This window comes from Armigeres subalbatus, chromosome 3 (assembly GCF_024139115.2).
Source record: "Armigeres subalbatus isolate Guangzhou_Male chromosome 3, GZ_Asu_2, whole genome shotgun sequence".
In the NCBI taxonomy this organism is placed as follows: domain Eukaryota; kingdom Metazoa; phylum Arthropoda; class Insecta; order Diptera; family Culicidae; genus Armigeres; species Armigeres subalbatus.
Genome location: NC_085141.1, coordinates 173,886,928 through 173,914,926, shown reverse-complemented (window position 1 = coordinate 173,914,926; position 27,999 = coordinate 173,886,928). Strand labels below are relative to the sequence as shown.

The 27,999-nt window shown below is 42.2% G+C and overlaps 2 protein-coding genes across 3 annotated transcripts in view; one reads left to right on the top strand and one right to left on the bottom strand.

Annotated features, from left to right (window-relative positions):
• The window catches only part of LOC134227916 (F-box/LRR-repeat protein 7), a 226,938-nt gene that overhangs the window by 17,655 nt on the left and 181,284 nt on the right, over window positions 1-27,999 (bottom strand). The window lies entirely within an intron of this gene.
• On the top strand, window positions 12,899-27,058 carry LOC134222144 (uncharacterized). Its single transcript, XM_062701288.1, has 4 exons — window positions 12,899-13,309; window positions 13,461-13,709; window positions 23,365-23,524; window positions 26,607-27,058. The coding sequence occupies exons 1-4, from the start codon at window positions 12,899-12,901 to the stop codon at window positions 27,056-27,058; spliced, it is 1,272 nt and encodes a 423-aa protein (XP_062557272.1).

The following is a 27,999-nucleotide window of genomic DNA, read 5'->3' as shown; positions in this document are numbered from 1 at the left end:
ATACAAATTAATTAATTATTTGTTTCATTAACAGGCTTCATAGAGTCCCAATGATGGTGGTATTAACCTAATTGTGGAATACAGTTATACAACGTTAAAAGCGGTAGAAAAATGAACGAAGAGTAACAAATACAATACAGTTTATCTGAATGTACGCCAACAATAAATCAATTCCTATTTATCATATAAATAGCACGAATTACATATGAGAATCATGACAACAAAATCTAGAACAAAATAAACATTAATCGCGACGTGTGCATGGAAATATTATTCACTAATTTTACAGACAAAACTTTGACTCTCGAATTCTCTAAATTTTATTCCTATTGGCCACGTACAAGGCTTTAACGCTTTTGATTTGTATTTGCTGTTAACTGAAATCTTGAATGATACATACTCTAAGCTTTCCAAAACTCTTCCCTTCGGTATTATCTTCCTGATATTAATCTTAGCTGAATCACGAATTTCAAGACAATCACGAACTAAATTATCAATATCATTAACAGCAGTGTAAGGCTCGATGTTAGACATGAACAATGAAAACATATCCTTCGAATCAGTACGAATCATAGAAGCTACACCACTATCATTCGTATCATCGGTATTGATTTTAGTTCCATCCATAAGAGCTCCTCGGGATGATGCGATGACAGGAGTCGAATGTACCAGGTTGCTCCGTTTTTCGGTCCGTTCTCGCAAGGGTGTTACCGTGGCCGTGGTGCCTAATGTTAACAAAATCTCCTCTACTTTAGCCTTCAATTCCGAAACATCAGATTGAATGGATTCGGTAATGGTCGGTTGACTGTTTGTTGAAATATTATACAAGGCATCGCGTGTAGTTCGAAAATCCAGTAGGCAATCGTCGCACATCCATATAACGTTATTTGTTGACAATGCACATATCGACGATTCCGACAGTCCCACACAAGCGGCATGGTACCGCTTTGCACATTTGCCTTCACACATAGTGAATCTATCACTTTTGCGATCGATGGTATGAGAACAACTGTTGCACTGCATTGTTCAGGTACGTCGCTCAACAGAAGAATGGCCGTCGAATATTGATTTTTGCCCAAAAAGTCACGGGTTTTGTATAAAACTTTCGTTTTTAAACGTTAGAAACTATATTCTTCAACTTCACAAAGGTTTTTGAAGAAATATTTCGAGCCTGTTTCAATTTTTGGTCGTTGTTTTCACGCGAGAAAATTGAAATACGCGACAGCACGGAAGAGGCAAAACATTCGTATCGGCACAACAACACTGGGCAAATGAAACACAAATTTCTTCACAGCTCAAGAATTAATCAGATAATAAATCAATTTTAGGCGAAACAAAGTTCGTCGGGTCTGCTAGTTTGTAATAAATTAGCATGCTAAGATGAACGTACTGTGTACCGAGTACAATTAATTGAGAGCTAAGTCTTGGATAAGTCTCGTTCACTATTTTGTTTGTTTTCCACCTCGTTACGGACTCACAAGGGAGTCACCAACACTCGCTTGTTGGGATCGAGGGAGAACTGATCGCTTGATAAGCTTTTGAGTATCTAGATACGACACAGTTTGCCGATCGTCCCATCATAGCACGCCGGTGGGCAAGTGTCGCGATACACACGTGCGTGTACAACTCCTGCTGTAGGTAAGTTCGGTTTTGCGTGTGTAGTGGCAAGGTAAGGTAAACGACCCTGTATTTGTCTCCCCATCCTAGCTTCGGTGTAGCTAGCGGTTAACACGTACGAGCCACATCCGTGTCGTATCACCGGATTAAGCCACCAAGCTACCATATCGCTGGTCGTAGGTTGCCCCAAAACCGATACCGTCGTAATTTCGATTCTCTATTCGTGTCCAACCGACGTGTCCAACGCTACTTCACGGACGCCGTGTCACCTACAAAGCAGAAAGTGTGACGTATCTATGAATTGAGCTGCCATCGTGGTTTCCGAAGGTCACTGGACCACAAGGCTTGGATCCTGTGTTGAGTGGCCCAAAAGGTGCTGAAACCCTACCGTGTTCAACCTGGTGCTGCAGCACGCTTCCTCCTCGTTCGCCCCAGAGTCCGGTGAACCAACCGAAACAAAACCGTCGAATGTGGTCAGTCATGAGGCCGAACTTCAATGCTCCTCTGCACCAGGCAGAGAGCCGTTGTTAGCGAACGTAAATCACCGGTAAGGTATGTTTCGAAGTAAAAGCTCCAATCGCATGCGCTCGCCAATGGGCCCCACCTCTTCAATCGGCCGTTTGACTAACCCTGACCAATAACCCCATCGAAAAATGAAATTAAAAAAAAAGGAAATTAATTAAACATGCATGCATTGAAACAATTGTTTACAATAGTTGTAGGAAATCTTAGAGAGTTAACTGATCGATTCATACCAAAATCTCCAGAATCATTCGAAAAACGGCTCAGTTATTGGCTCTTACTTCCTGCCCCCTTTCGCGACGGTCCCTAATTTGAAACTTTGGAATGACCCCCCTATCTTACCGAAAGACGTAATTCTACGTCAAAAAAATCAGTTGAAGTTAGATAGCGAATGTGAACATGTGTTGATACACTAATACACCACTTATGTACATGTATGTGTGCAAATCTCACTCATTTTCAAGGTATTAAACAAGATTAGTTTTACAAAATTAGGCTTCCATAAGGCAAAATATATGTTATTATTGAACGCTTTTGAGTTTCGTTCAGATCAATGACTGATTGAGTTAGTTCTGGATTAATTAATGCTAGTGTCCCAGTTCGTTCATGTTTGATTATGTAGGCATAATGATTAAACAAGTTGCGTATTCGTTGTGTTTTTCATGTTTTTAAAACTCCTCTATTTTATCGATAGGGATAGAAAAACATTTTTTTCCAAATCGAGAGTGAACAACATTCAGTAATCAGTTGATTAAAAATCATCAGCGAGTAAGGGGGCACATTATTTACGCAAGGGATTGGGCCGGGCACTTAGCCAGAATGTCGCACAATAACCTGGTGAAAATGGTTCTTGATAGTCATGACAACATCCGAGCACAAGAAGGCGAGGTGCGCAGCAAACAATGTCCTAGATAGGTAGATCAGGTGAAAGACGATTTGCCGACTCTCTATAGATTGCGTGGCTGACGACGCGTCACACAGTATGGGTCAAGGGGAACCTAGTGGCACAGGTTGCTCCGGCCTTAGTTTAAATAAATAATAATAATATTCGGGATGTCATTATACAATGAGAAGATTACATGTTATAGTTATTATCCTATTTTGGATAGAGTAGAGAGAACAATACTTCTCATCGACGCAGAAAATCATTTAGAATGTGAATAGCTTTGGGTAATCGCAGCATACTGGTGTATATATGTACTTTTTCATCGTCACTTTTCATAGTTCAGCGCTCACTGATGGATTCAAGCAATTGCACTTATGTACCTGCTATCATGTGCGGACAATTTTCCATGTAAAATTGAAAAATGATGCCTTAATGCCATGATGACTGAGAAATGACTGGTTTACCCTTAATTTGATAAGAGTGCCCAAATAATTTGGGTTATGTAACGCTACTGGTATAAAATACTCCTTCTTGATCAATGATAATTGTCAGCCTAACGGTCTAACAGCTCAGCTTGAAAACTATACGATCAAATTTATACTGGATCACCTGATGCCGTACACAAATTAACAGAGTTAACCAACAGTTACTATTCGTTTCTTCATGATTCTAAAGGCGTCTAACTATTATCGTGTTCATAGGTTTGTCTCACTTTCCGGAGATTAATAGTCGTTAAACTGGCTTCATTTGAGATTCGCACATCAAGGCTTACTGTACGGGCATCATCAAGCTAATCTTGTAGAAGACGTAGTACGTCAGCCAGCATGGATATAAAAGCACTAATTAAATTCAAATTATCCGCAGTTGGACCGAGGATCAGGTGAAGGTGATACCGCATATCAATGCCACTTGTGCCAGTTGTGAGTTTGTCCGAATCCATATAAACCCCCCGGGAGTGTAATCTATCTGGTACCAGTAGGAAGCAGACAATCAACGGCGATTTGCGTGCCTTTACAAATGATTACAAATTATGTTTCGGATGAGCTCTTGATGGGTTAATGTGCACATATATGGGTGAAAACTTTCTCAGTCATATTGAGAGTTGTTTATTGCAGGGCCGGTCACAGTTGAACCTTGGATGCAAGGGTCAGCGAGCCAACAAAATCGTTTTGATTTCATCCAAAGGCTTAAGTAGATGAGATTATTACAAACCATTTGAGGATGTGGTTTAATCTGATCAGATAGATAGAAATGCGGGGTCCTCCTTAGTCTAGCGGTAAGATGCGCGGCTACAAAGAAAGACCATGCTGAGGGTGGCTGGGTTCGATTCCCGGTGCCGGTCTAGGCAATTTTCGGTTTGGAAATTGACTTGACTACCCTGGGCATAAAGTATCATCATTTTAGCCTAATGATATACGAATGCAAAAATGGTAATTGGTGGAAGCGCTTAGACAACACGCGAGGCGGCAATGTTCCCGTGGGGGATGTAATGCAAGAAGAAGAAAGAAGAAGATAGAAATTCAAATGTTTACCAACTAATATGCATATAGATCTAATGTATAACCATTTCTATTAATATAAATCCATCGAATCGCATAGATCCGACCCTGATATTATGTCAACGTATATCTAACTTGTTGTGAAATATACGGTTGCAAAATTTAATGAGAAAATCAATTACGGAGTCTGCCACTTTGCTGTGAAAAACAAGTACTACGATGTGCTTCCCTTGATACAATTCGGTACGGTGATGTTCTAAATTATGAGTGAAGTAATGGACTTCCCTCTGTAGAGCTGAATCAGAGAAAAATTCGCTGAAACTTTAAGTATTAATCTGATAATGTTTATAAATGGCTGAGGATATACAAATTACATTGCCATTTAGATTTCATTTTGCGGCAAGCATATTACAGAGCGAATTGCCTTCTCACGGTAGTAAATCAAGCATCAAGCTTCGATCGCTCATAAGAAGTAGCGAAATTGTTACCCTTGTTACACGTCGGTCCCAGCTGCCATCAGCCACAGGACGTGGCTTTCGTGTTTCGTGTGACGGGATCGGCGATCGAGAGGTAGCTGGGCCTCCGTTTGGAACGCATCCATCAACTACCGACAATTGTTTTCCAAGATCTGATTTTGAACATCAGATAATACATTATAAAAAGTGTATTTACTGCTACGCGCTCGGGGATACAGGGACTTGGGAGGGAAAAGCTGAGCTCAGTCGTGGATGCGGAGAAAGATTTCCATTATCGTCCCGCAGAACGAAGAAAACCCCTGAGGGATACATATGCAAGTTAATAACTCCAACATTCCATCCAAGGGTAACTGATGGATCGAGACGGTTGGGTTGCATCGAAGATGGTATGCTCGATACAGATAAGTTGTTCAATAAAACACTAACCACTGACGGCAGCGGAGCACAGCTGTTGCAGACGTGGCAACTAATAGATGAAGTCAAAACATTTATTCACATTTAATGAAATATTTCGGTTTTGGAGTACCTTTCAATTCGATTCATTTTGATGTATACAACAAACCAGATTAATCGACCCAGAGAGATGATAGTAGGAGAGACTGAGAAGACTTGATCCCTCTTTCTTATTACAAATACCTATATACTCTGCGAAACATAGAATTTATGCTTGTCATAAAACGAGTTAGTGGAATAGTACTAACTCGTTTTATGACAGGTGAAGATATTCCACTAAAGGAGTTTTATATTTCTCATGTTTGCTGTAATCTGGAAAAACATTGATATTTTTTTTATTATTTTGTAAATATTTCCTTCGTAAATGAAATCATGGCTCTTTTCACTTTTGTTTAGAACGAGTATTGCAACATGTTGAACGTGTAAGGTTGTAATTCTTGACTATTTGATAATTTTAAATTTGTTTTAAAATCTTTTTTGTTGAGCTTTTTGATTTATCAAACTGGGGAGACTTTGATCATCAATCGTTTCGATCATCATTATCTATTAAAATGATATTGAAAACCTAGAATAATCCACCTAGCGGTGATGGTGCCATTCTCGTGTATTATAAAACAAGAAAACACATAAGAGTAACAAGAAAAGCACGTAAAGCCTGTCCACGTTAAATTTCGGACACTGAGAAAATGTCCAACTGATTTGTAGCCATTTTATCTCTTTGGACAAGAAGGAAAACCCGCTGGAAGAATAACATAAAGCGGAGAGATTCAACTGTCGTGTAAATTGATCTTCTTAGTGGTTTGTGAAAATTTTAAAAAATCGCATGGGATGATGGATGTCCGAAATTTAACGTGGACAGGCTTTAAGAGATGTCAAAATTGCACTTTAGGAAGATAGATTCAGTGATTTCCATCAATTCACATTTATTTGCGTTCATTTGAATACATTGCAGCAGTTTTTGAAAAAAAAAATAGCTTTTGACATTTTTTATCCAAGGAGGGACCCTTGGGAAACATGGGGAAAAACAATGTTTTGCCTTTCTCGTATACTTAGTATACGTAAAGGCTATATGATCACTCCAAAACCAAACTTTTGATAGAAGGCTCGGAGACCCATAGTGTTTATATACCAATCGACACCAATGTCATTTATTTTATACAGGTCCGGTTGAGCGTGCCTTTTGTTCGTATTAGTAGCCCAAAAAGTGTAAACATTTCTGATCAGCTGATTGCTGACGTCAAACTCACACCAAATTTCATTCATGAGGTGTGAGATTGACGTCACCGTTCTTTTGTTCCCGGCACCCGAGCCACCGCCGTCGTCGTGCGAAACGAACACTGTTACTGATTCCGACATTTAACGAACACGTTTGTGCTGTCTCGCCCGAACCTGTATAAAATCCATAACATTGGATCGACACAACTCGACGAATTGAGGTGATGTCTGTTTGTGTGTATGTATGTATTTTTTTTTCTTCCTAAACAATGGAGGGGGAATCTGCTCAACAGACATCCTGGGTTGACCAGGAAGTGCGGGGTTAGGGATCACCGAGGGAGGCAGGACTACATTCCCGACCCGCTAAACCGTTTCCATTGCCGCCAAGCCCATAGTCCCTTCGGTACAACCAGAAAGTAATGCTTCAAAGGGGGGCCAGTGCACAACGCACCCTCGAGGTTAGCTGCGTGTCCTTGCAGCACCGAACATCGTAACTCGCTTTTCTAGAAGAACACCATGGTATCGTGCCAGCGCGTTGCCCTATGTCCTCGGAAGGTGGGAAGGGTCGACTTCGCGCCTGCTTCCCTCTGCACGACTGGTATCAAGAATGATGATGCCGCGTGCACCCCAAATTGACCTTTCTGCGATAGGGCCTATTCGCCAGCACACAGAGGGACTTGCCGACGCAAGGCCTACGCCTGCCCCAGCCTTGACGAGGACCCCTTTCCGTCCTCGGGCTCGGAACCCGACGGGTTGACCGACGCCGCGAAAGCGACGATACCATGTTGTTCTTCGCGCGGCCACTTGTTCGATAAAAGGATCGAGTTCGACCACAGAGCATGACCACCGGTATGACCCATGAAGCCGACTCCGATCCCTTGGACCACCTCTTATTTGCGCCTGAAATAGCCATCCTTGAGTCCACGCGCCACCTTCTGTGTAGCTCCGAGACGATTTGGGCGATAGCCGATAAAACGGCGTTCCAGCCAACTTCCGGGTGTCCGGGTTTGTAAACACTTGGGCGATGCCGAGCAAGCCAGCTGCGTTACCTGCACTTTGATTTTGCAGCACGCTTAAACGCCGGGCACATCGAACCCCCCATGCTTGCTGTTCACAGCTTTGATGGAACAAATCAAACAATTGGGAGGGTTCGTGCAGCATTGTGCCTTATGTCCCTCCAATCCGCAGCGTCGGCAGAGATTGCTTCTATCAGGGCCTTTGCAGTCCCATTGCTTGTGCCCCGGTTCCAGGCACTTGAAGCAAACTTCGGGTTGCTCGTATATGCCCACAGGGCATACCGACCATCCCACCTTGACGCTCCCTAACTTGACTACCTTGGAGGCGTTCGCTGCAGATAGCCGAACCAATGCTACCTGCGTCCCTGCCGGACCTTTCCGTAGCCGAACGGCTGCGGTGGGCGTCTCCACTTCACACTGTCGCCGCAGTGCCGTGACGAGCTCTTCGACTTCGGTGATCTCGTCCAGGTCTTTAACCCTTAGATTCACCTCCGTCGTGAGTGCCCTCACCTTGACCGTCTCGCCTAGGACCTCCTCCGCCAACTTCTTGTAGGCGGCGCACCTTTGCGGGACGCCCCGCTTAAGCTCGAGTATCATCTCGCCCATCCGGGTACGTCTTATTCGACGTACGTCGGCGCCGAGTTCACCGAGCTTGACGTCACTCCTCATCGCCTTCAAAACATCCGAGTACTTAGCCTCGTCCGTCGTGATGACTAGGGCATCGCCCCTGGAGCGATTGGCGCCTACCCTAGACTTCTTGCTACCCTCATTCGCCTGGGCCTTCTTTTCGGCCCTTGACGTCTTCGGTTTCCTCTTGTTCTTGACCAGGGTCCAGGAGGCGTTACCCCCTCTATTTCCCTGGTCTGGTGCGGCTGAAAACTTTCAGCCTGCCGTAACCCCTTATCACCGTCTTTCCTGAGTGGACGGACCTTTCCAGGTCCTTCCTCCCCCGGTTTTGGAGGTACCTGACCGGGGTTCAGCTTCCCAGCCCCACTACCCTTGTTCGGGGTAGTAACCCTTCGCGTTTTGGAGCGGCCCCCAGGGAGCTCATCCCCTGGAGACTGTCTCCCCCGTTTTTGTGTCTGCTCCGTTGGAGCAGTCACCCCTGACGTACCCGCAAATACTTGTCTGGGTAGACTTTGTTACCACCGTATTCGCTGGCACGCCTTCGGTCGATTCGACCTTGCCCGAGTCCGCGAATCCTTGGGCCTCAGTCTGGGTAGACCTCGACTCCACCGATTTCACGGGTTTACACTTGGCCGTCCCGACCGCCCTCTCCAGCTTGGCGTCCAGCATCGACTTTCGAAGTTTCTGCAAGCTCCTCTTGAGGTCCTTGCTGATATTATGCTTCGATGACGCAAAGTCGATGATGGCGTTCAGCTGTTCCGTCGCCACCTTGAAGGCCGAAAGCCCATCGCGTTTGCGGTTCATCGCCTCCACAAGCCATGGGCCGTCAATAGCCGAGAGGAAGGTTGAGTGACCCACGCTGGCGCTGCGCACTGAGCTGCCGACTATTGCCTCTGGCCTCCTAGGCGGAGACCTGAACAACCCACCTCTTGCGAAGGGGTTGTCGCCTACACTACTACCACTAATTGAAGAATTGACTTGTTTTTCCATTTTGGTACCACGAGTTGCTCGGGAAAAGAGGTCCACCACGCCAGAGCCCAGCATGACGCGATAAGGGACAATTACTGTGGAGGGTGCCCAGGTTTATGTATGTATTTGTGTGTGTATGTGTACAACATTTTGTAGACACACGCTTTGGAACTTAGCATTGGCCAAGTTCCATTCGATGGGAAATCCTGTCCCATTATTTGATATTGAAAATTGGCCAGATTGGACTATGAGAAGTTATGGCCAAAATACTATTTCCTATGCGCAAAACACGCTAAAAAACACTCACTCATATTTTTTAGTATTTTTTCCGATTTGTCGGTAACACGTTGGGCTATTGTCCTCAATGGATGACGCCGCCGCCTGGTATGCTCCTGTGGGGATTCGTTCGTGGACAGTCGTGTCACCGGAGGCGCAGTCGCTCATGCGGGATGCCTTATCCGAAAGTCGTCGCCAAGATACCGTCCAAATGACCTTGCTTCTGCCTGTGATCCGCCACTTCGTGTACCGTCGCTACGATGCTGAGGAGTCGGCCGCCGGGCCGGTTTGGTAGAGCGTCGGCCGCCAGGCCGGAATTGTTCTTGAAGGATGTCGCCGCCACGTTCGAGTCCGGAACTCTCACCTTTCACAGAACCGGAGTTCTTCACCGGTTATTCCGGGACACTCGCTAGATATGGTGGTGATTTGAGGTCCAATTACGATCGTCACTATCTGTAGACGCTTGACATTACTTTTACTGAACTTTAAAAAACTTTTCCTGATAACTTTTGTGGACGTGTTGTTCTTAACGTGGTTGCTCAGAATCTGCCAAGTAGGATAGAGCTAGACCATCTCGGAACCGGGGAAAAGGATTTTTCTTCGGAACCAGTGGAAAACGGTCTCGCCCAAATACAACGGTTACCAAGCTCAGACAGCTAGAATGATGTTTTGTAGAAGTGTAGTGTTGTTGTATGACTGTGGATATAAATTCTGTGTTGTGTTTTGTCTATTATTTCAATTTGACCGTTGTGTCGTCCTCCTATCTAGCTTTAAGTAATTTTGCATGATTATTATTTAAGTGCATGATTTAGTTTATAAAAAATATTTATTAATATAATTTTCAATAGGGTAATTTATGGTTTCGGACTGTCCCTACTAGCTAGCTAAATTTCCAACGTATCATACCGGATTTTCCTCATAATTATTATTTGTGGTTGGAATTTCTTGAGAGGAGAGTGAACATTGCTAAACGACTGGTTACATTTGGCATATTGTAGTTTCAGCTTAAAACCGAAATGAGCTCTTGCGACAATCGATTTCTTCCATTTCGTTGGGTAGCAACTGCGTCGCGACTAGTAAAACCTTTTAAAAATAGATTGCGAGAATTCATCAGTAGCCTTCTGAGCTGTGAAGTAGGATGGAGGTCCTTCGTAGCTTGGTAGGAAAAGCACCTGTCTAGCGTACTGGTTTCGTGGGATCAAACCCCACCACCAATACATTTTTCGAATTTAATCTTTCACATGTTGTGCAATTGCACAAATAGAGTTTCAGACATTGTAGGGGAGCTGTTCCGATCTCAATCTCACTGTACATATATCCATCTCATCGCTAAACAAAGAAATACGGCATCAACTTCGTCGCTTCTTTTTGTCAACATGCGTGCTCACTGCTGAAAAAAATCACAAAAATAATAAACAAACCCAATTCTTTTCCATTGCTTTGTTTTTGATGGGATGGAAATAGGAGCTATGAGATGAAGTGCCGAACCGTTCCCCTAATTATGTTTTGTTTGTTTTGGAGCAGATTGAAGGTGTTATCTTGTCATATGAATATGGTACACTGATCAGAAAATGTTTTATGGTGATCAGTGTTGGTAAAATCATTCATAAAACTCAATCATTGAGCGCTCCCGCGCGAACTAACTCGTTTGCGATTTTTAAGTAATGCATCACGTCTGAGTTTTTTTATGCCAAAACGGATCATTTCACTCATTTGCCAAAAAATCATTTCGCTGTAAAAAGTGTTTATAATCAATTTGGGGGCAATTTATTGTTTACACACGCAAGAGTATCCTTTGTTCTATGTGTTGAACGTTAATTTACTGTTATTTTACGAAGGAGAACAAAAGAAAACCTACGATGATTTAATTGGATGATTCAACTCAGCCATGATGTTTTAGGTGCTGAGTTGGGTGCGTTTCAACACATGAGTGATTTGAATCGTTTATGAGTTTTGAGATTTTGAGTTTTTCCCAACTGGTGATATGATGTGCCATTTGGTGTATAATGCAATTATGCGAAAACTCGTGCTATGACCACTACTGGAACATCTACTCTATATACTTTTGTGCCTTACCGAACAAATGCAAAGTTTGAACAAGCAATCATTAATTTTTTTATTATGTCAAACAACTTTATGCTTATTTTAGGCACCTACACTATTTGAAAAACAATAGTTTTTTTTATAAGTACAGAAACTTATAAAATGACCAGAAAAAATCAGCTATCGATTCTATATGACATTAATACTTTTGAAAATGTAAAATAAATATCCGATATTTATAAATTATAGCTGCTACTTTCAAAACAAATAAAAAGTATAAGTCAGATACAATAGCAAAAATCGATAACATGGTACACATAAAATGGATGAACCATGAAAATGTCATTGACGCGCAAGACAAGGAAGCAAGTAATCGTGTCAAGAAGCGTGCAGTTTTGAAAAAAATGGCGTCCACGACAGATCTTGCGTCTATAGTGCTCAACGAAATGGATCTTCCAGAAGATTTATTCTGGATTTTTGAAGGTATCTTTCAACATTTCAATTTTTTTATCATTGCTTTCAATCGTATTGTTTATATAATTTAGGTCAAAATTTTGATTCAAGCACTTTGATTGATATATCGAAGGACGAGTTAGTGGCGTTGCTGGCCGAGACTCGGAGCTCTGAGGGACAGACATGGAATATCGATGAAATTTTCCGACGAATCGTTAGCTGGAGGCAGGAACACGTAAGAAACATTATTTATATTCTTCTTCTACTTCTTCTTATTGGCATTACATCCTCACATTGGGATAGAGCCGCCTCGCAGCTTAGTGTTCATTCAGCACTTTCACAGTTATTAACTGCGAGGTTTCTAAGCCAAGATAGCATTCTTGCATTGGTATATCATGTAGCCAAACGATGATACTTTTATGCCCAGGGAAGTCGAGACAATTTCCAATCCGATAATTGCCTAGACCGGCACCGGGAATCGAACCCAGCCACCCTCAGCATGGTCTTGCTTTGTAGCCGCAAGACCATGCTGACATTATTTATATATGCAGCTTAAATATCGGCTTATAAAATATGTTTTACATGTTGCAGGGACACGATATCATCGGATTTTCAAAAGTGGAGGTTGAAGAATGTTGGCTAGAGTCACAGGAATTAATCACATCTGATGCAGAGTTTTCTCAGGAACAAGTGGTAGTTGTGGAGACAAGCACGAACCATGAAAATGTCAGTGACGCACAAGACAAGGAAGCAACTCAAGATGAAGTCGTGTGTCAAAAGGATTCACCCACGCAAAGCTCTGTGTGTCCCGAAGTCACTAGTCAAGACTGCTCGGTGATTGTCGCTATGCCCCGTTTCTTGAACAACCCCTCAACTTCGAATGAAACTCTTCCCACTCAAATTGCCACGGCAACTACCAATTCGTCATCGGATACACCTTCTGAAAACGTCAATTCAGCTGCAAATGAAGTTCACGAAAAATCAAGCAATTCAGAAATAGGCGCCGAAAAGAACGACGGATGTGCTTCATGCTCGATGCATTTTTCTCCTGCTACGCTTACGCGTCTGCTGGACACCACCGTCACAGGGAAGCAGATTTTACAAAGAGGATCGTTGGGCCTATTGTCGAAGGACAGCCAAAAGGAACTTGTGGCGATTGTGGCAGACTATCATTGTCAGCGAGGAGCCGAGACGAACGAGCGAGTCCTCGAGGAATACGTCAACTCCATCACAGCCTTGTTTAAAGGCGAAACCAAAGTAAGCAACTTTCTACATTTTATTAAGTTTAATATAAAACATGTATTTTGTTTTGTTAGGAATTGTACTTCATTGCGCGAGGAGGATCTAAAAAAATCCAGGCGGGATGCTTTACAATCGGATTGTTAATATGAAGCAAAAAACGGCTAAGCGAAAGTGGAAAGAAGAGGAACACTTAAACGAGAGCCAGAGTAATTCACTTTCATCGACTGACGTCATTACCAAGGAGGCGAAGGAAGCAGCTGTGTGGCTCCAACAAAACGAAAAGCCTTGGTTTGCCACACTTGATAAGTGGACCTATTCATTTCCGCTGCGAAAATCGATGCTAAGAAAGTCCGACCAGCAAACAACACTTTTTCAGGAATACCACCATTATAATGACGAATTCGGCTACCAACTAGTAAGTACAATTTGCTCCTATAAATATCACAATATAACGGAAATATTCACAAAATGTTTTGTCTTTCTCAACCTACCTACATATACAAAGCCGGATACCGGAACTTTGGGGTGATTCAAATATGACGTCCAGCATTTTTTGGGATATCTAGACCCCCCTTAGACCTCCCCCCTCTGTCACGCTTTTTAGTATTACCTAGTATATGTAGTGTCACAAAACCTTAGATCCTGGATCCCCTCCCCCTAAAACCTGTGACATAATTGTTGAACGACCCCTTTGTCAAATTCTCGGTCAAATTGTATAAATACTGCTTTCGTTAACGGTCCGTATTTGGGGGCTAACTGTAACCCATATACGAAATAATACTACTATGTTCTGCTTATTAGATACTATATATTCGCACCTGTTCGCACAACATTTTATTAAAACTATGTACCGACAAAAGAAATGCTATCGTTCAAAGCCAAATGATATGTTAATCCCGTGATACGAACATAAATAGTGTTTAAATAATTATTTATGCCGGTTCCATTCAACAGTTCACACATATGTACATTTTTCCTCGCACCTATGCTATAAAACATTGTTTCAAGTTTTGACATCATCGTTAAATTTGACAGTCAAACAACAAAATATACCTATATTTAACAAAATAAAACTTCTGAGACAAAAAATATTAAATTCAACGAGTTAGTTTCATTCTAAATAATTTTGAAGCAGTTCAGTGTTTATAAATTCCAGTATCCCTACTTGTTAAACATAAACCCAGGTGGAGGCTGTTGTTCCTGTTCTAAGTTATAAACAGTAGAACGATAGGTAAGTTCAATTATGTTTTGTGTTTCGATTAGTATCCTTTGCTGATACATAAATAGTTTGGCTGTCTTCTTCAAGACATCACTTCCAAATGTCCAAATGAACTTAATGCATCTATAAAAGTTGTCCACTACTGGTCTGTGCCTGAGAGTTTGTGCTAATGGTGCTGACAAAAAAATAGCGAAACAACAACAGAAATATGATTTGACAGAACATTTCTAGATTGCTTTGAGAATAGGTCCTATGTGCAAAAGAGAGTCTCTCTTTGGATCTATTCTCTTTCGATTATTACGAAACTATACAAAGGTTTACTCCAAATTTCTCAGATATCCAAAGACAATAGCTTTGTCTATCATGCTGAAGTGGACATGTAGGAAAACATGCAAAACTAGCCGATATATTAGCGAAAGAGAGCGTGATCAAAGAGAATCTCTCGTTTGCACATACGACCTATTCTCAAAGCAATCTAGATTTGTTTGGTGCGGTAATGTTACTAAATCGAATTTATGAAATTATTGAAATATATGTTCAAGGCAGTGGGTGTATGAGTGAAAAAGTTAGTATGAATTTTTTTATTGGGAATGAATATATAAATCAATATTGGTGTTCGCTCTAGCGAAAAATCCCATGACGTCATTCTATAGCGTCAATCATTCAGTCATCGCTCCTCGACGTGCAGTATTTACACGTTGCCATTTTTGGAGGTGCCGAGGCAACTGCGACTCCAATCAGCCCAACATGAATGCCGACGCCGTCATGCCTCGTAAGCTGTGATGAAAAGTACAGTCGACCGCATCATCCCATCGAAGAGCGACCGAGGAGCCAATCAGAAGCTCGCTTACGACGACCAACCAAATTAAGCCATCATTCCCAAATGTACTTTTTTTTTGTATCCAAATTATTATAAAAGTAGATGTAAGAAACAGATTTTGTTCATTCGTAAATTGTACCTCAAAGTGTGCGGAATAAAAACCAGAAGTGAAAAGCCGGAGTTTTTTGTCATCAACCCGAGGAAGAACCTCTTCGCCAATCGGTCCAACAGTTCGGTCGGAACAGTTCCAGTGCCACGCCGAAGCCATTACTAGTTCCTTCGTTCAACCAGTGGATTAGCTCGCTCACTTAATGGAAGAGTTAATTAGTAGCTCTTTTCAGAGCTTATTTTAAGAGTTAATTAAAATAAGCGAAGCTTTCCACTGGGCGAACAGAAGCCATTTTATCGTGCTGTGGACCATCGTTCGTGTGGTTTTCGTCGACCATCTCAACAGCAGCGTCAGTAGCGTACCGGCTTGCATCGTCGTCATTCGTGCTTGTGTTGACAGCAAGCCGACTGCTTCCAATCATCGTACGGTACGGAGGCCGACACGATCAGCATTGAGACGGCAGTACCTGCGGTGCGATGCATTCGTGTGTTGGCAGTGAGCCAGCACAACCTCATCGTCTTCGTCGTCGCTTACCCAACATTGGCAGTGGGCCAACCGTTGGGTTCAAGCAGTGGGTTGTGAGGTGACGTCATCGTGTTTGGTCGGCAGTGTGCCGGTCAATAGGTGCTGGCAGTGAGCCGGCATAGCTGCGTCGTCATCATTAGTAGTGTGCGTGTGCGGTAGTCGCCAGCGACCAGCAGTGGGCTGTGTTGTTAGTGACTGCCTCCAACCTGTATCGATCCCTTGTTGGCAATGAGCCAACATAATTTGGTCCATCGGAACCGGATTTGTAAGTGATACGGAACCGGATTTGTGAGTGAAAAGTGAATACAGTCCTGTGAAGAACTCAAGTGAACTAAAAGTGCTATAAGAAAGCGATTATCAGAACAGTGACTTGGAACAGTCGAACTTTACCAGCGAAAAAGTGTACAGTGAGACAGTCATACTGACCTACAAGAAACTAAAAGTGCCAAAGTGTATACCGCTCTACCCGTAGCGATAAAATCTCAATGCCAGTGGAACATTCGCCGTTCAAACCCAAGAAGCAACCAACCATGGAGGAAGCGAAGCAGGCCATCCATCAGCGCGGACAGGTAAAGGGTAAGGTCACCGCTATATCCAACGCACTGGAAAATGCGGAAGACGACCCTTCTCAGGTGAGTCTCCCTCTTTTGAAAGTTTTTTCCAAGAAGCTCGAAACGCATTATGCCGAATACACTACGCTGCACAAAGAAGTTTTGCGACTTGTTCCTCCAACAAAAGTTGACGAGCAAGATGAGAAATTAAATGAATTCGATAAGCTTCATACAGAAGCACTTGTACGCTTGGAGGGTTTGATGGAATCATTGCAAAGGTTCCTCGCGTCTCTAATGTCCCCTTGCAACAGACTGGCTCTTCCAGTATAATTGTTCAGCAAGTACCGCTGAGAGCTCCCATTCCCACATTCGATGGGAAATACGAAAATTGGCCTCGTTTCAAAGCGATGTTTGAGGACATCGTTGGGAAGGGTTCAGATTCCGACACAATCAAACTACATCACTTGGAAAAGTCTTTGATAGGTGCTGCTTCCGGAATTATTGATTCCAAAACATTGGCAGACAACAATTACCAACATGCTTGGAAAATTTTGACCGAGCGATACGAAAATCCTCGTATCATCGTTGATACGCATATCTCCGAACTTTTGGGAATGAAGAGAATGAATAGGGAATGCCACAAGGAATTGAGGGAATTGGTTGATACTTGTACCAGAAACATTGAGGGATTAAAGTTCATGAAGCAGCCGGTGGGTACAACTGCTGGTTTGATTATCAATAAAATATTGGTTTCTTGTCTTGACCCTTCTACGCGTAAACAGTGGGAACGCACTCTTAACCATGGCGACTTGCCCGATTTGGATAAAACGTTATTGTTTCTCAAAGATCAGTGCCGCGTTTTGGAGCGGTGTGAAGTAGACAATCCATCAATTTCCGCTAAACCACTACCTGGAAAAATCTTCCCATGTTGGCATGAAACCTGCCAGTGTTAAGATCCATGCTGCTACTTCGGATGCTAATGAGTCTTGTCATTTTTGTGGTAAATCTCACTTCAGTTACCAGTGTCCTGATTTTCGTAAACTATCAGTGAATGCGCGAATTGGTAAGGTCAAGGAATCTCGCTCATGTTTCAACTGCCTTCGTCGTGGTCATAATTCCATTGATTGTTCATCCAAAAACCGGTGCTCAAAATGTGGTAAGCGGCACCATTCTTTGCTGCACGATGATGGGAGGAAAACTGTTGAAAGCATAAGCTCAACTACCGCTTCTGGTCAGAAGCCTAACGACGTTATTCAGAAACCTGTCACTGATGTTCCCCAGTCCTCATGTGGTGAACCTGCACAATCGACTACAGTATCCTCCTCGTGTGCACAAGGTGTTGCACTTCCTAACGTGTTGATGCTGACAGCTATGGTGAATCTGATTGACAAGTCAGGTCGTACAGTTCCGTGCAGGGCCTTTCTAGATTGCGGGGCTCAAACAAACTTGATTTCCACTTCAATGTTCAAGAAGCTAGGGTGCACGGGAACTCCAGTGAATGTTGACATTGTTGGTGTCAGTTCTGCACGCAGTAAGTCCAATTGTCTGGTTGATGTTGGTCTCCACTCGCTATGCAGTGATTATAAAACGACTCTCAAATGCTTGGTCACTGCAACAATTACTAGTCCGTTGCCGTGTAGATCAGTCAACATTTCTCACTGGAACATTCCTTCTAACATACGATTGGCGGATCCAAACTTCCATGTACCCGCGGCAGTAGATTTATTGATTGGAATGAGCCACTTCTTTGCATTGTTGAAGATTGGGCATATTATTCTTGCTGATGGCCTCCCAGAGCTGCGTGAAACTGAATTGGGATGGATAGTAGCCGGAGAGATCCGAGATGAGATGCCGGCTGTCGTGAATATCCAGCAAATAAATTGTGTTGCTGTTGAATCGCTTAACGAAACGATTAAACGTTTCTGGCAGATTGAAGAGGTTGATGAAATTCCTGTCCACACCGGAGAAGAGGATGAATGCGAGGAATTATTTCGGAACACGTATCGTCGCAACGAGGATGGCAGATATGTCGTGAAACTCCCAACACGTGAAAATGTTATTCAGCTTTCCGACAATCGTTCCTTGGCTCTACGACGTTTTTTCTTCTTAGAAAGGCGTTTGTTAAAGGATCCGGATCTTCATCAACAGTACTCTAATTTCATTGAAGAGTACATGTTACTGGGCCACTGCAGAGAAATTAGAGAAGCTAACGATCCTCCGGGATGTCTTACGTATTACATGCCACATCACGCCGTGTATCGTCCAACGAGCTCAAGCACTAAATTAAGGGTTGTGTTTGATGCGTCGGCGAAGCCGCCGAACGGTGTTTCTCTCAACGAGGTGTTGAAAGTGGGTCCGGTTGTCCAAAGTGATTTGATGTCGATTCTTTTGAGATTTCGTACTCACCCGTTTGTGTTTACTGCTGATATACAGAAAATGTATCGGCAAATTCTGGTTCAACCCGAACAAACGCCTCTTCAGAGAATATTTTGGCGTTCTAAACCTACCGATCCGATCAAAGTTCTCGAGTTAATGACTGTCACATACGGGACATCCGCTGCTCCTTTTCTGGCTACTAGATCGTTAGTCCAGCTGAGCGTCGACGAAGGAGTCGATTTTCCTCTTGCAGCTCGTGTGATACAAGAAGACTGTTATGTAGATGACGTTCTGTCAGGTGCGAAAACTGTTCGAGAAGCGGTTGAATGTCGGAAGCAGCTAGAAAGATTACTTGAAAAAGGAGGGTTTCCTGTGCATAAGTGGTGTGCCAACAATGAAGCGATTTTGGAAGACGTTCCTGAGGCTGAGCGTGAAACGTTAGTGCTTCTTGATGATATGTCGGCGAACGAAGTAATGAAGACACTCGGACTAACGTGGAATCCAAAGGGAGATGAGTTTCTGTTTTGCCAATCTTCTTCGTCGAATGACACAGCAGTGACTAAGCGTCAACTGTTCTCAGACGTCGCGAAAATGTTTGATCCGTTGGGGTTACTTGCGCCCATTACAGTTCTTGCTAAACGTTTGATGCAACAGACATGGGTCGCGAAGTTGGATTGGGATGAAGTCCTAGAAGAGGGCCTCTTAGCTGATTGGTTGCTCCTCCGAACATCTCTAGAACAAGTTAAAGATATCAGAATTCCTAGACCAGTTATTAGTGCGGATTTTGTAGCCTTGGAGTTACACGGTTTTGCAGACGCCTCTGGTATAGCGTATGGCGCCTGTCTTTACATACGTAGTATTTGTCCAGATGGTAGTTGCATAGTCAGGCTTTTGTGTAGCAAGTCCAAAATTGCTCCTCTGCAGGAACTTACTATTCCTCGTAAGGAACTTTGCGCAGCGGTATTGCTGTCTAAACTAGTGAAGAAAATCAGTTCCACATTAAAAATCCAATTTTCTTTCGTTTGTTTATGGTCGGACAGCCAAATTGTCCTTTCCTGGTTGCAAGGCACCAGCACGGCTACAGCCGTTTGTTCAGCATCGTGTCATGGAAATAACGAAGGATAGTGGTCACTATAAATGGTGTTACGTTCGGTCCAAGGATAATCCTGCGGATGTGATTTCCGTGGGCAACTGCCTGGTAACCTAAAGGATAACTCGTTATGGTGGGAAGGTCCAATGTTCCTTCATTCAAAGGTTTACGAGTCCACCGTGCCAGATCCGATATCTGATGATTTGATGCCTGAAATGAAAGCTATATCTGTAACAATTATGCCGGTAATTAATAGTGACGATCTTCCTGTTTTCAAGAGATTTGAGTCGTTGCGCAAATTGCAACGCGTTCTAGCCTACGTACAACGATTTCTAAAAAATTGTCGAGTCAAGGATCCTGCACATCGAATTCTACACAGGTATCTTTCCATTTCCGAGCTACGGTCAGCACTTCATATGATAGTACGTGTGATTCAAAGTGAATCAATACCGGATGAAGTCCGTAGAGTGCAAACCGGCGAACCATCGAAATTGTTGAAAACTCTGGGACCATTTATTCTTGACGGAGCACTGCGAGTAGGTGGTCGAATTCAGAAGTCTCAAATTCCGTTTGATGCAAAGCATCAATACATTTTGCCCAAACATCCGCTCACCGACATGATCATACGTGAATACCACTTTAGAACATTTGCATATAGGCCCTTCCGGCTTATTGTCAGCCCTCCGGCAACGATTCTGGTTACTAGGTTCTCGTTCAGCTGTTAGAAAATCACTAGGAGATGTGTTGAGTGTTTTCGTGTGAAACCACGTAGCGTAACGCAGTATATGGGTAATTTACCACGGAGTCGTGTTACTCCTTCTGCCCCGTTTGAAGTAACAGGGGTCGATTATGCCGGACCGTTTCAAATAAAGCAAAGTGGTCGAAAGTCAGTGACAGTGAAGGGTTACTTATGTGTGTTTGTATGTTTGGTCACTAAATCACTCCATTTGGAACTGGTCTCCGACATGACAACTGCCGCTTTCATCGCTGCATTGCAGCGATTTGTCAGTCGTAGGGGATTGATTCGCGAGCTCCACTCTGACAACGGTAGCAATTTTCGTGGTGCTAAGTCCGAGCTTAATGAGTTGTATCTTCTGTTTCGTCAGAATGCTGCCATAAATCAAATCGAATCGTTTTGCCAGACCAAAGAGATAAGTTGGCATTTTATACCACCCGATGCCCCTGAATTTGGCGGAATTTGGGAGGCTTCAGTCAAAAGTACAAAGTATCATCTGAAGCGAATTCTAAAGGGTAATTTGTTGACGTTCGAAGAAATGTACACTTTGTTAACTCAAGTTGAGGCTATACTCAATTCGCGACCGCTTTTTTCGCATTCCGATGATCCTGCTGAGAGCGAAGTTATTACTCCAGCACACTTCCTTATCGGTCGTCCAATGACCGCCGTTCCCGAGCCGTCGTATGATGGCCTCAACAAAAACCGTCTGTCAAGATGGCAGCACTTGCAGCAGATGAGGGAACACTTTTGGAAGTCTTGGGTACACGACTATCTCGTGAGTCTTCAGCCAAGAGGGAAAAACTTCGCCCGAAACCCAAACCTACGTGTTGGTACTGTAGTTCTGCTGGAAGATAAAACACTTCCACCACAGCAATGGAAACTGGGTATAATCACTCATGTTTATCCCGGCGAGGATAATCTTGTAAGGGTTGTTGATGTTAAGGTGGGAAACGCAATATATAGACGATCAATAACCAAACTTTCTATTCTTCCGATAGAGGATAACCGTCCAAATAGGGGGTCTTTGGATGCCGGCGACGATCGCCCGGGGGAGGATGTTCGCTCTAGCGAAAAATCCCATGACATCATTCTATAGCGTCAATCATTCAGTCATCGCTCCTCGACGTGCAGTATTTACACGTTGCCATTTTTGGAGGTGCCGAGGCAACTGCGACTCCAATCAGCCCAACATGAATGCCGACGCCGTCATGCCTCGCAAGCTGTGATGAAAAGTACAGTCGACCGCATCATCCCATCGAAGAGCGACCGAGGAGCCAATCAGAAGCTCGCTTACGACGACCAATCAAAATAAGCCATCAATCCCAAATGTACTTTTTTTTGTATCCAAATTATTATAAAAGTAGATGTAAGAAACAGATTTTGTTCATTCGTAAATTGTACCTCAAAGTGTGCGGAATAAAAACCAGAAGTGAAAAGCCGGAGTTTTTTGTCATCAACCCGAGGAAGAACCTCTTCGCCAATCGGTCCAACAGTTCGGTCGGAACAGTTCCAGTGCCACGCCGAAGCCATTACTAGTTCCTTCGTTCAACCAGTGGATTAGCTCGCTCACTTAATGGAAGAGTTAATTAGTAGCTCTTTTCAGAGCTTATTTTAAGAGTTAATTAAAATAAGCGACGCTTTCCACTGGGCGAACAGAAGCCATTTTATCGTGCTGTGGACCATCGTTCGTGTGGTTTTCGTCGACCATCTCAACAGCAGCGTCAGTAGCGTACCGGCTTGCATCGTCGTCATTCGTGCTTGTGTTGGCAGCAAGCCGACTGCTTCCAATCATCGTACGGTACGGAGGCCGACACGATCAGCATTGAGACGGCAGTACCTGCGGTGCGGTGTATTCGTGTGTTGGCAGTGAGCCAGGACAACCTCATCGTGTTAGTGGTCGCTTACCCAACATTGGCAGTGGGCCAACCGTTGGGTTCAAGCAGTGGGTTGTGAGGTGACGTCATCGTGTTTGGTCGGCAGTGTGCCGGTCAATAGGTGCTGGCAGTGAGCCGGCATAGCTGCGTCGTCATCATTAGTAGTGTGCGTGTGTGGTAGTCGCCAGCGACCAGCAGTGGGCTGTGTTGTTAGTGACTGCCTCCAACCTGTATCGATCCCTTGTTGGCAATGAGCCAACAATTGGAACAAATTCAGCGTGAGTAAGCCCTAGATTTTGGGGCACTGCAAAAAGTGTGTATACACACACCATATATGGTGAGGGCAGGAGAAACGTTGTAAAAAAACTCCATGGACATCAGTAGTTACGTAACTGAATCGCATCTTTTTATTAGCATTACATCCCCTATTAGGACATTTCCCGCCTCACACCATACTATTGCCACATTTATTAAATAGCAGCTTACCAAGTTGAATTATCATTTTTGCATCCGTATATCATGAGGCTAACACGATGATACTATCATGCCTAATGAAGTTGAGAAAAAAATCTTAGACCAAACCGGGGATCGAATCCAGCCACCAGCAGCATGATCTTGCTTTATTGCCTTTATCGCACTGCCAAGGAAGGCTCCAACTTAATAACAAGTTACGTAATTAATGATGTCTACTACTTAACATTGTTCCCAATAGTGATATGTTTCCCTTTCTTATATACTTAGATGTATTAGGCAGTTTTTTTTCTTTCCAGGTCGACATTGATTTTCACTTGTTAAGCATTGGTAACAGGGAAGGCTGGAAGAAGTGGGAGTTATTACTTCCTAAAATTATCAAGTATATTGATAGGCCATACAAGGAAGAGCCCTCGAAATCTGCGTTGAAACTTCTGAAGTCATCTAACGTGAGTCAGTGTACGTATTATTTTATTTTTTATTGAATGAAAATATTTGTCTTAAAGCTAGGCCAGGCCAGTAGCATTGCGAGCAAAGACGTAAGATTTCCAATCCAAAGATATCGAGTTCGATTCTCGGTCCGCTCTAGAATATTTAATTATATATTTTTCGCGTTTCTATATCAAAATATTGCCGCAAAGCTCTTATAAGATCAACGCTTTTTTCGCTTACCAGATAAAGATTGTCGATGTTCGGAACATCTTTTGCTGGCGAGGATAGGGGAGCTAAATGTCAAAGAAGGAAAATCCATACGATTTGACAGCTTGGTACCCAACAATTTCCTGGCAACAAAACAAAGGGAACCGAAGCGGCAATCTTTATCTAGTAACCAGGGTTGTGTTGAATCATTCTCACATGATAATGATTGGAGTTATCATTCGATAACATCTCAGGTGTGAAAAGTAGGCGAGTTTTCCTTGGCGATAACTTTTCAAATTTTGGAATCAATTGATAATAAACACAAAATTATCAATTAAATTTAAACCTTTCCAATACAAGTTTAATGTCAACAATGAAGGTCATTCTGATGCTTGGCATTGTGTTTTATTGTTAGGTAGAGAAATAAGTTCAAAAAGTAACGGTAAGTGCTTAAATCGAGATACAATTGTCGAACGATTCTCACTCGCTAGCGAGTTTTTATCAATTGATAATTTGGATTTGTGATCGCATGAGAGTGTTGCTCATCCTCGATTAGTTGAAAATTTGATTTTTCCCATGCCTGCTAGTAACTAAAATATCTTTTGAATAGGTACACAATTGTAAATTTACGGAAACGATTTTTTTTCTACTGGCAGCAATGTTTGCATACGTAGGTATATTAAGAAATTTCAATTAATTGAAGTGCTTGTTACCCGTTGCGAAGTAGAAACAACATTTGTTCGTTGATTGATATGATTTTTTATAATCTTTTTTCTCATGACAGACGTCCTCGGTGCATTTAGCATCCATGTGGCAATGTTTGGTTCCAAGACACCTCTTTTGGCACTGAATGGTGTTTTCGAAATTTCCCCCAAGGGGCCATTCGCAAAGTACGTAACGCGTTTAGGGGGAGGGGTGGTTTCGAGAAGCGTGACTATCCTTACATTTTTGCCTTTCTCGTACAACAAAGTTGTACCGAAAGGCTATCATTTCACTCCAAAATCGAACTTTTTATAGAAGTCTCGAAGACCCATGATGTTATATACCAATCGACTCAGCTCGTCGAACTGAACAAATGTCTGTCTGTCCGTGTGTATGTGTGTGTGTGTGTGTGTGCACACGAAAACCGAAAAACATTAGCCACTTTTTCATATAGTAATTCTTAACCGATTTTCTCGCAACAAGTTGCATTCGACATGGGACAAAGCCTTGTTGATCACTATTGAATTTTATAACGATCGACCATTGCGTTTAAAAGTTATTAAGAAAATGGAATCGAACTATATAAGCGACATATAAGGTTGGTGTCTTGGCTAAATGCGAGAAAGGCAGTATCACCACTCGGTGAATTAAGTTGGATTTTTTAGAGAATTAATACACAAAGCGTGACGTGGGGGGGGGGGGTGGTCAAAAATTACCATTTTACGTGACGTACTTTTTGCATGGCCCCCAAAACTGCGTAACATGAGACATTGACATGACATGAGAAATCATTTGTATTATCCAGTGAAAACTAGATATACGAACATTGATATCAACTTCCAAGTGATATAGCTTGTTCAGACGGCACATTAGAAATCTTTTAGTAGGGAAGATCCATAAAGTACGTCACGCAAAAAATGGCGATTTTCAACCCCCCCCTCCCCCCTTCGTCACACTTTTTGTATCAAACCTCTATATTTTTTGTATGAGTCGTCACGCTGCTCGTAACTCCCCCTCCCCCCTAGGAGCGTGACGTACTTTGTGGATGTCCTCAAGCTGCGTAGTGGGAATTCTCAGTTGTGGGATGCGAAGCCAATAAACGAAGAAAATATAAATCCATAACCAAAGGTAGTCAACCACAGGTACGGAAGAAAGGCTCTCGTTATTTAGGTATAAACAATATATGGTATATATGCATATAAGTCGTAGTTTTTAGTAATCCGTTCACATTCAAAAACTGGATTGCAGAAAAACAGTCTTTCGTTTACATTTGAAAATTGTGTAGTGGAAATTTTGTGCGAGGTTGTATATTTCTTTTATTTGTATTAACAAGATTAGTCCTACGCTGGCTTATTTCGACGCTTATACAATTTATTTTTCAAGATTTTCTGGTGAGTTATAACAAAACTATTATTCACTATCAAACGGTTCGTGAATCAGAGATAATATTATTCATTTTCCCTTCTTTAAATTTATAAGTGACAATTCAATAATTTTGGGCATTAGACTTAGTATATTAGAACCTGAGAAATTTGATTTGTTTGTGCATGCAAATGTCTAGCTCATGATGGCCAGGGATTGAACTTATTATTTCATTATAATTTAGTATTCAACCAATAACTTATTCCAGAGGCAGTATTCCGAATAGTGTTGTATGGCGGACTTCTAGCGCTATTTCCCCTCTACAACTTTGTCTTAGGGTACATTGCTCTATGTCTCATATTTACATCGTTAAACGCTAGTATCACTTAATAATATTTTTAAGTGTTATTATCATTTAGTATGTTGAATGATACTAGCGTCTCACGCTGTAAATATCAGACGTAGAGCAATGAACCCTTAGGCAAAATTGTAGAGGGGAAATAGCGCTAAAAGTCCGCCATACAACATTTTTCGGAATTCCACTTCTGGAATGAGTTATTTGCTAAATACTAAATGATAATGAAATGATAAGTTCAATCCCTGATGATGGCACTCATCCTTAACTGAGTTGCTCGCAACAGGTTTATTAAACGGGGAAACTATGTCCCATAGTTTCCGATTGAATAGTTCCCTAGACTCGTTACCGAAGTGACAATTTTTTTGTTGGTAGATTTAAAAATCTTTTACTTTCTACTGAAAATCACTATCTGTTTTTCTTAATTAACCAACGTTTGTTGTACGTATATTTTAATGTCAATTAATTTTTTTTCGCTTGCAGGTCAACAAATCTGTTGTGTACTGCTTCTGTTGAACAACCATCTAAGACCAACAAAAGTAACACGAACATTCAAACCATCGGTCTTATTTGCACAAGAGGAGATCATTTCATTTGCAGAGACGGATGAGCAAGTCTACGAAAAAGTGAAAGCGCTAAATGCCATAAATTCACGCTACGGAATTCCTTCGATAGCACGTATCGTAGTACGAGGCAAAGACTTAACTTTGTTGGCTGGGATATTTGAAGTTCATTACAACGAGACGATTTACAAGCTTGATTCTGCAGCGAAGGCGATCGACGTGTTGGTGAAGTTGAACAGTGTCCTCGGACTGCCTTTTTCGCGGATTTCCGGGTTGGTGTGGAACTTCATCTGTTCATTTGTATACGATCTACAAATTCCTGAACAATACGAGTCCATCATTAAGATCAAACGCTATTTGGATTCGCAGTGATAATGTTTGCTTGTTTGATTTCAAAATGTTCAGAAAATTTTTCTTCGCCTTTTATCTATTTCGACCATTTGAAAAGTAGTCATAGAATACCAAGACTGTATAGTTATAAATGTACCTACCCAGAATGTTATCAGAAGCTGTCAAATTTTTATGTTTTTAAACGACATGTGCTGGGACACATTCAATCTTCTTCAAAAACAGTTGAAAAGGAAGAGATAGCTGGAACTAGTAGCAATATTCAAGAACGAAAAAAAAACATGATCCTAAAATTAAAGGGCACGAAACTACTGAAGACGATTTAGCCGATGCAACATAAACTGATGGGTTAGAACACACGAGTTAATTCACAATCAAAATTTGGTTAAGTTCGAACATTCAGCTGTTGATTTCACTTTGAGGCTCCACAGTGAAACAAATATCTCCCGTTGTGACGTAAAACTGATACAAAGAGAAGCAATTAAACTTAATTCTGGCATAGTAACTGAAATTGAAAAACTTCTTCCTTACATGAATGCAAATGATCCTCAAACAGAATTCGAATTTCAAAGTTATCTGGCAAAATTAAAAATCCATTTCAATTGATTGATACTGAATATAAATTTTGAAATATTTAGAAGAAAATAATATTTTTCGTATGCCACAAATAATAACAATTGTGAATGATGCAGTTGTAACACATGATGAATCGGATTTGGACGTCCAAGAAAAAAGTCATTTGGTAGTTATGGATATTGAATTTCAACTCAAATCCGTTTTCAGTTGCCCGAGTGTTTTAGACATTACAATGAAACGAATTAGTGCATATCAAAATTCCGAATTCATAACCAGTTTAGTAAATGGAAGCAATTGGAAGAAAATTCAGGAGAAGTATCCAGACGAGGTTCTTATACCTATTTCACTGTATGCAGATGAGTTCGAAATTAATGATAACCTCAGCTCAC

Bases quoted from the DNA above. Each gene is read 5' to 3' on its own strand.
- LOC134222144 (XM_062701288.1), top strand. From the start codon at position 12,899: ATGCCCCGTTTCTTGAACAACCCCTCAACTTCGAATGAAACTCTTCCC. The intron at 13,710-23,364 runs GTAAGTACAATT...TTTTCTTTCCAG, and splicing joins ACGAATTCGGCTACCAACTA to GTCGACATTGATTTTCACTT. The intron at 23,525-26,606 runs GTACGTATTATT...TTTCGCTTGCAG, and splicing joins GTCATCTAACGTGAGTCAGT to GTCAACAAATCTGTTGTGTA.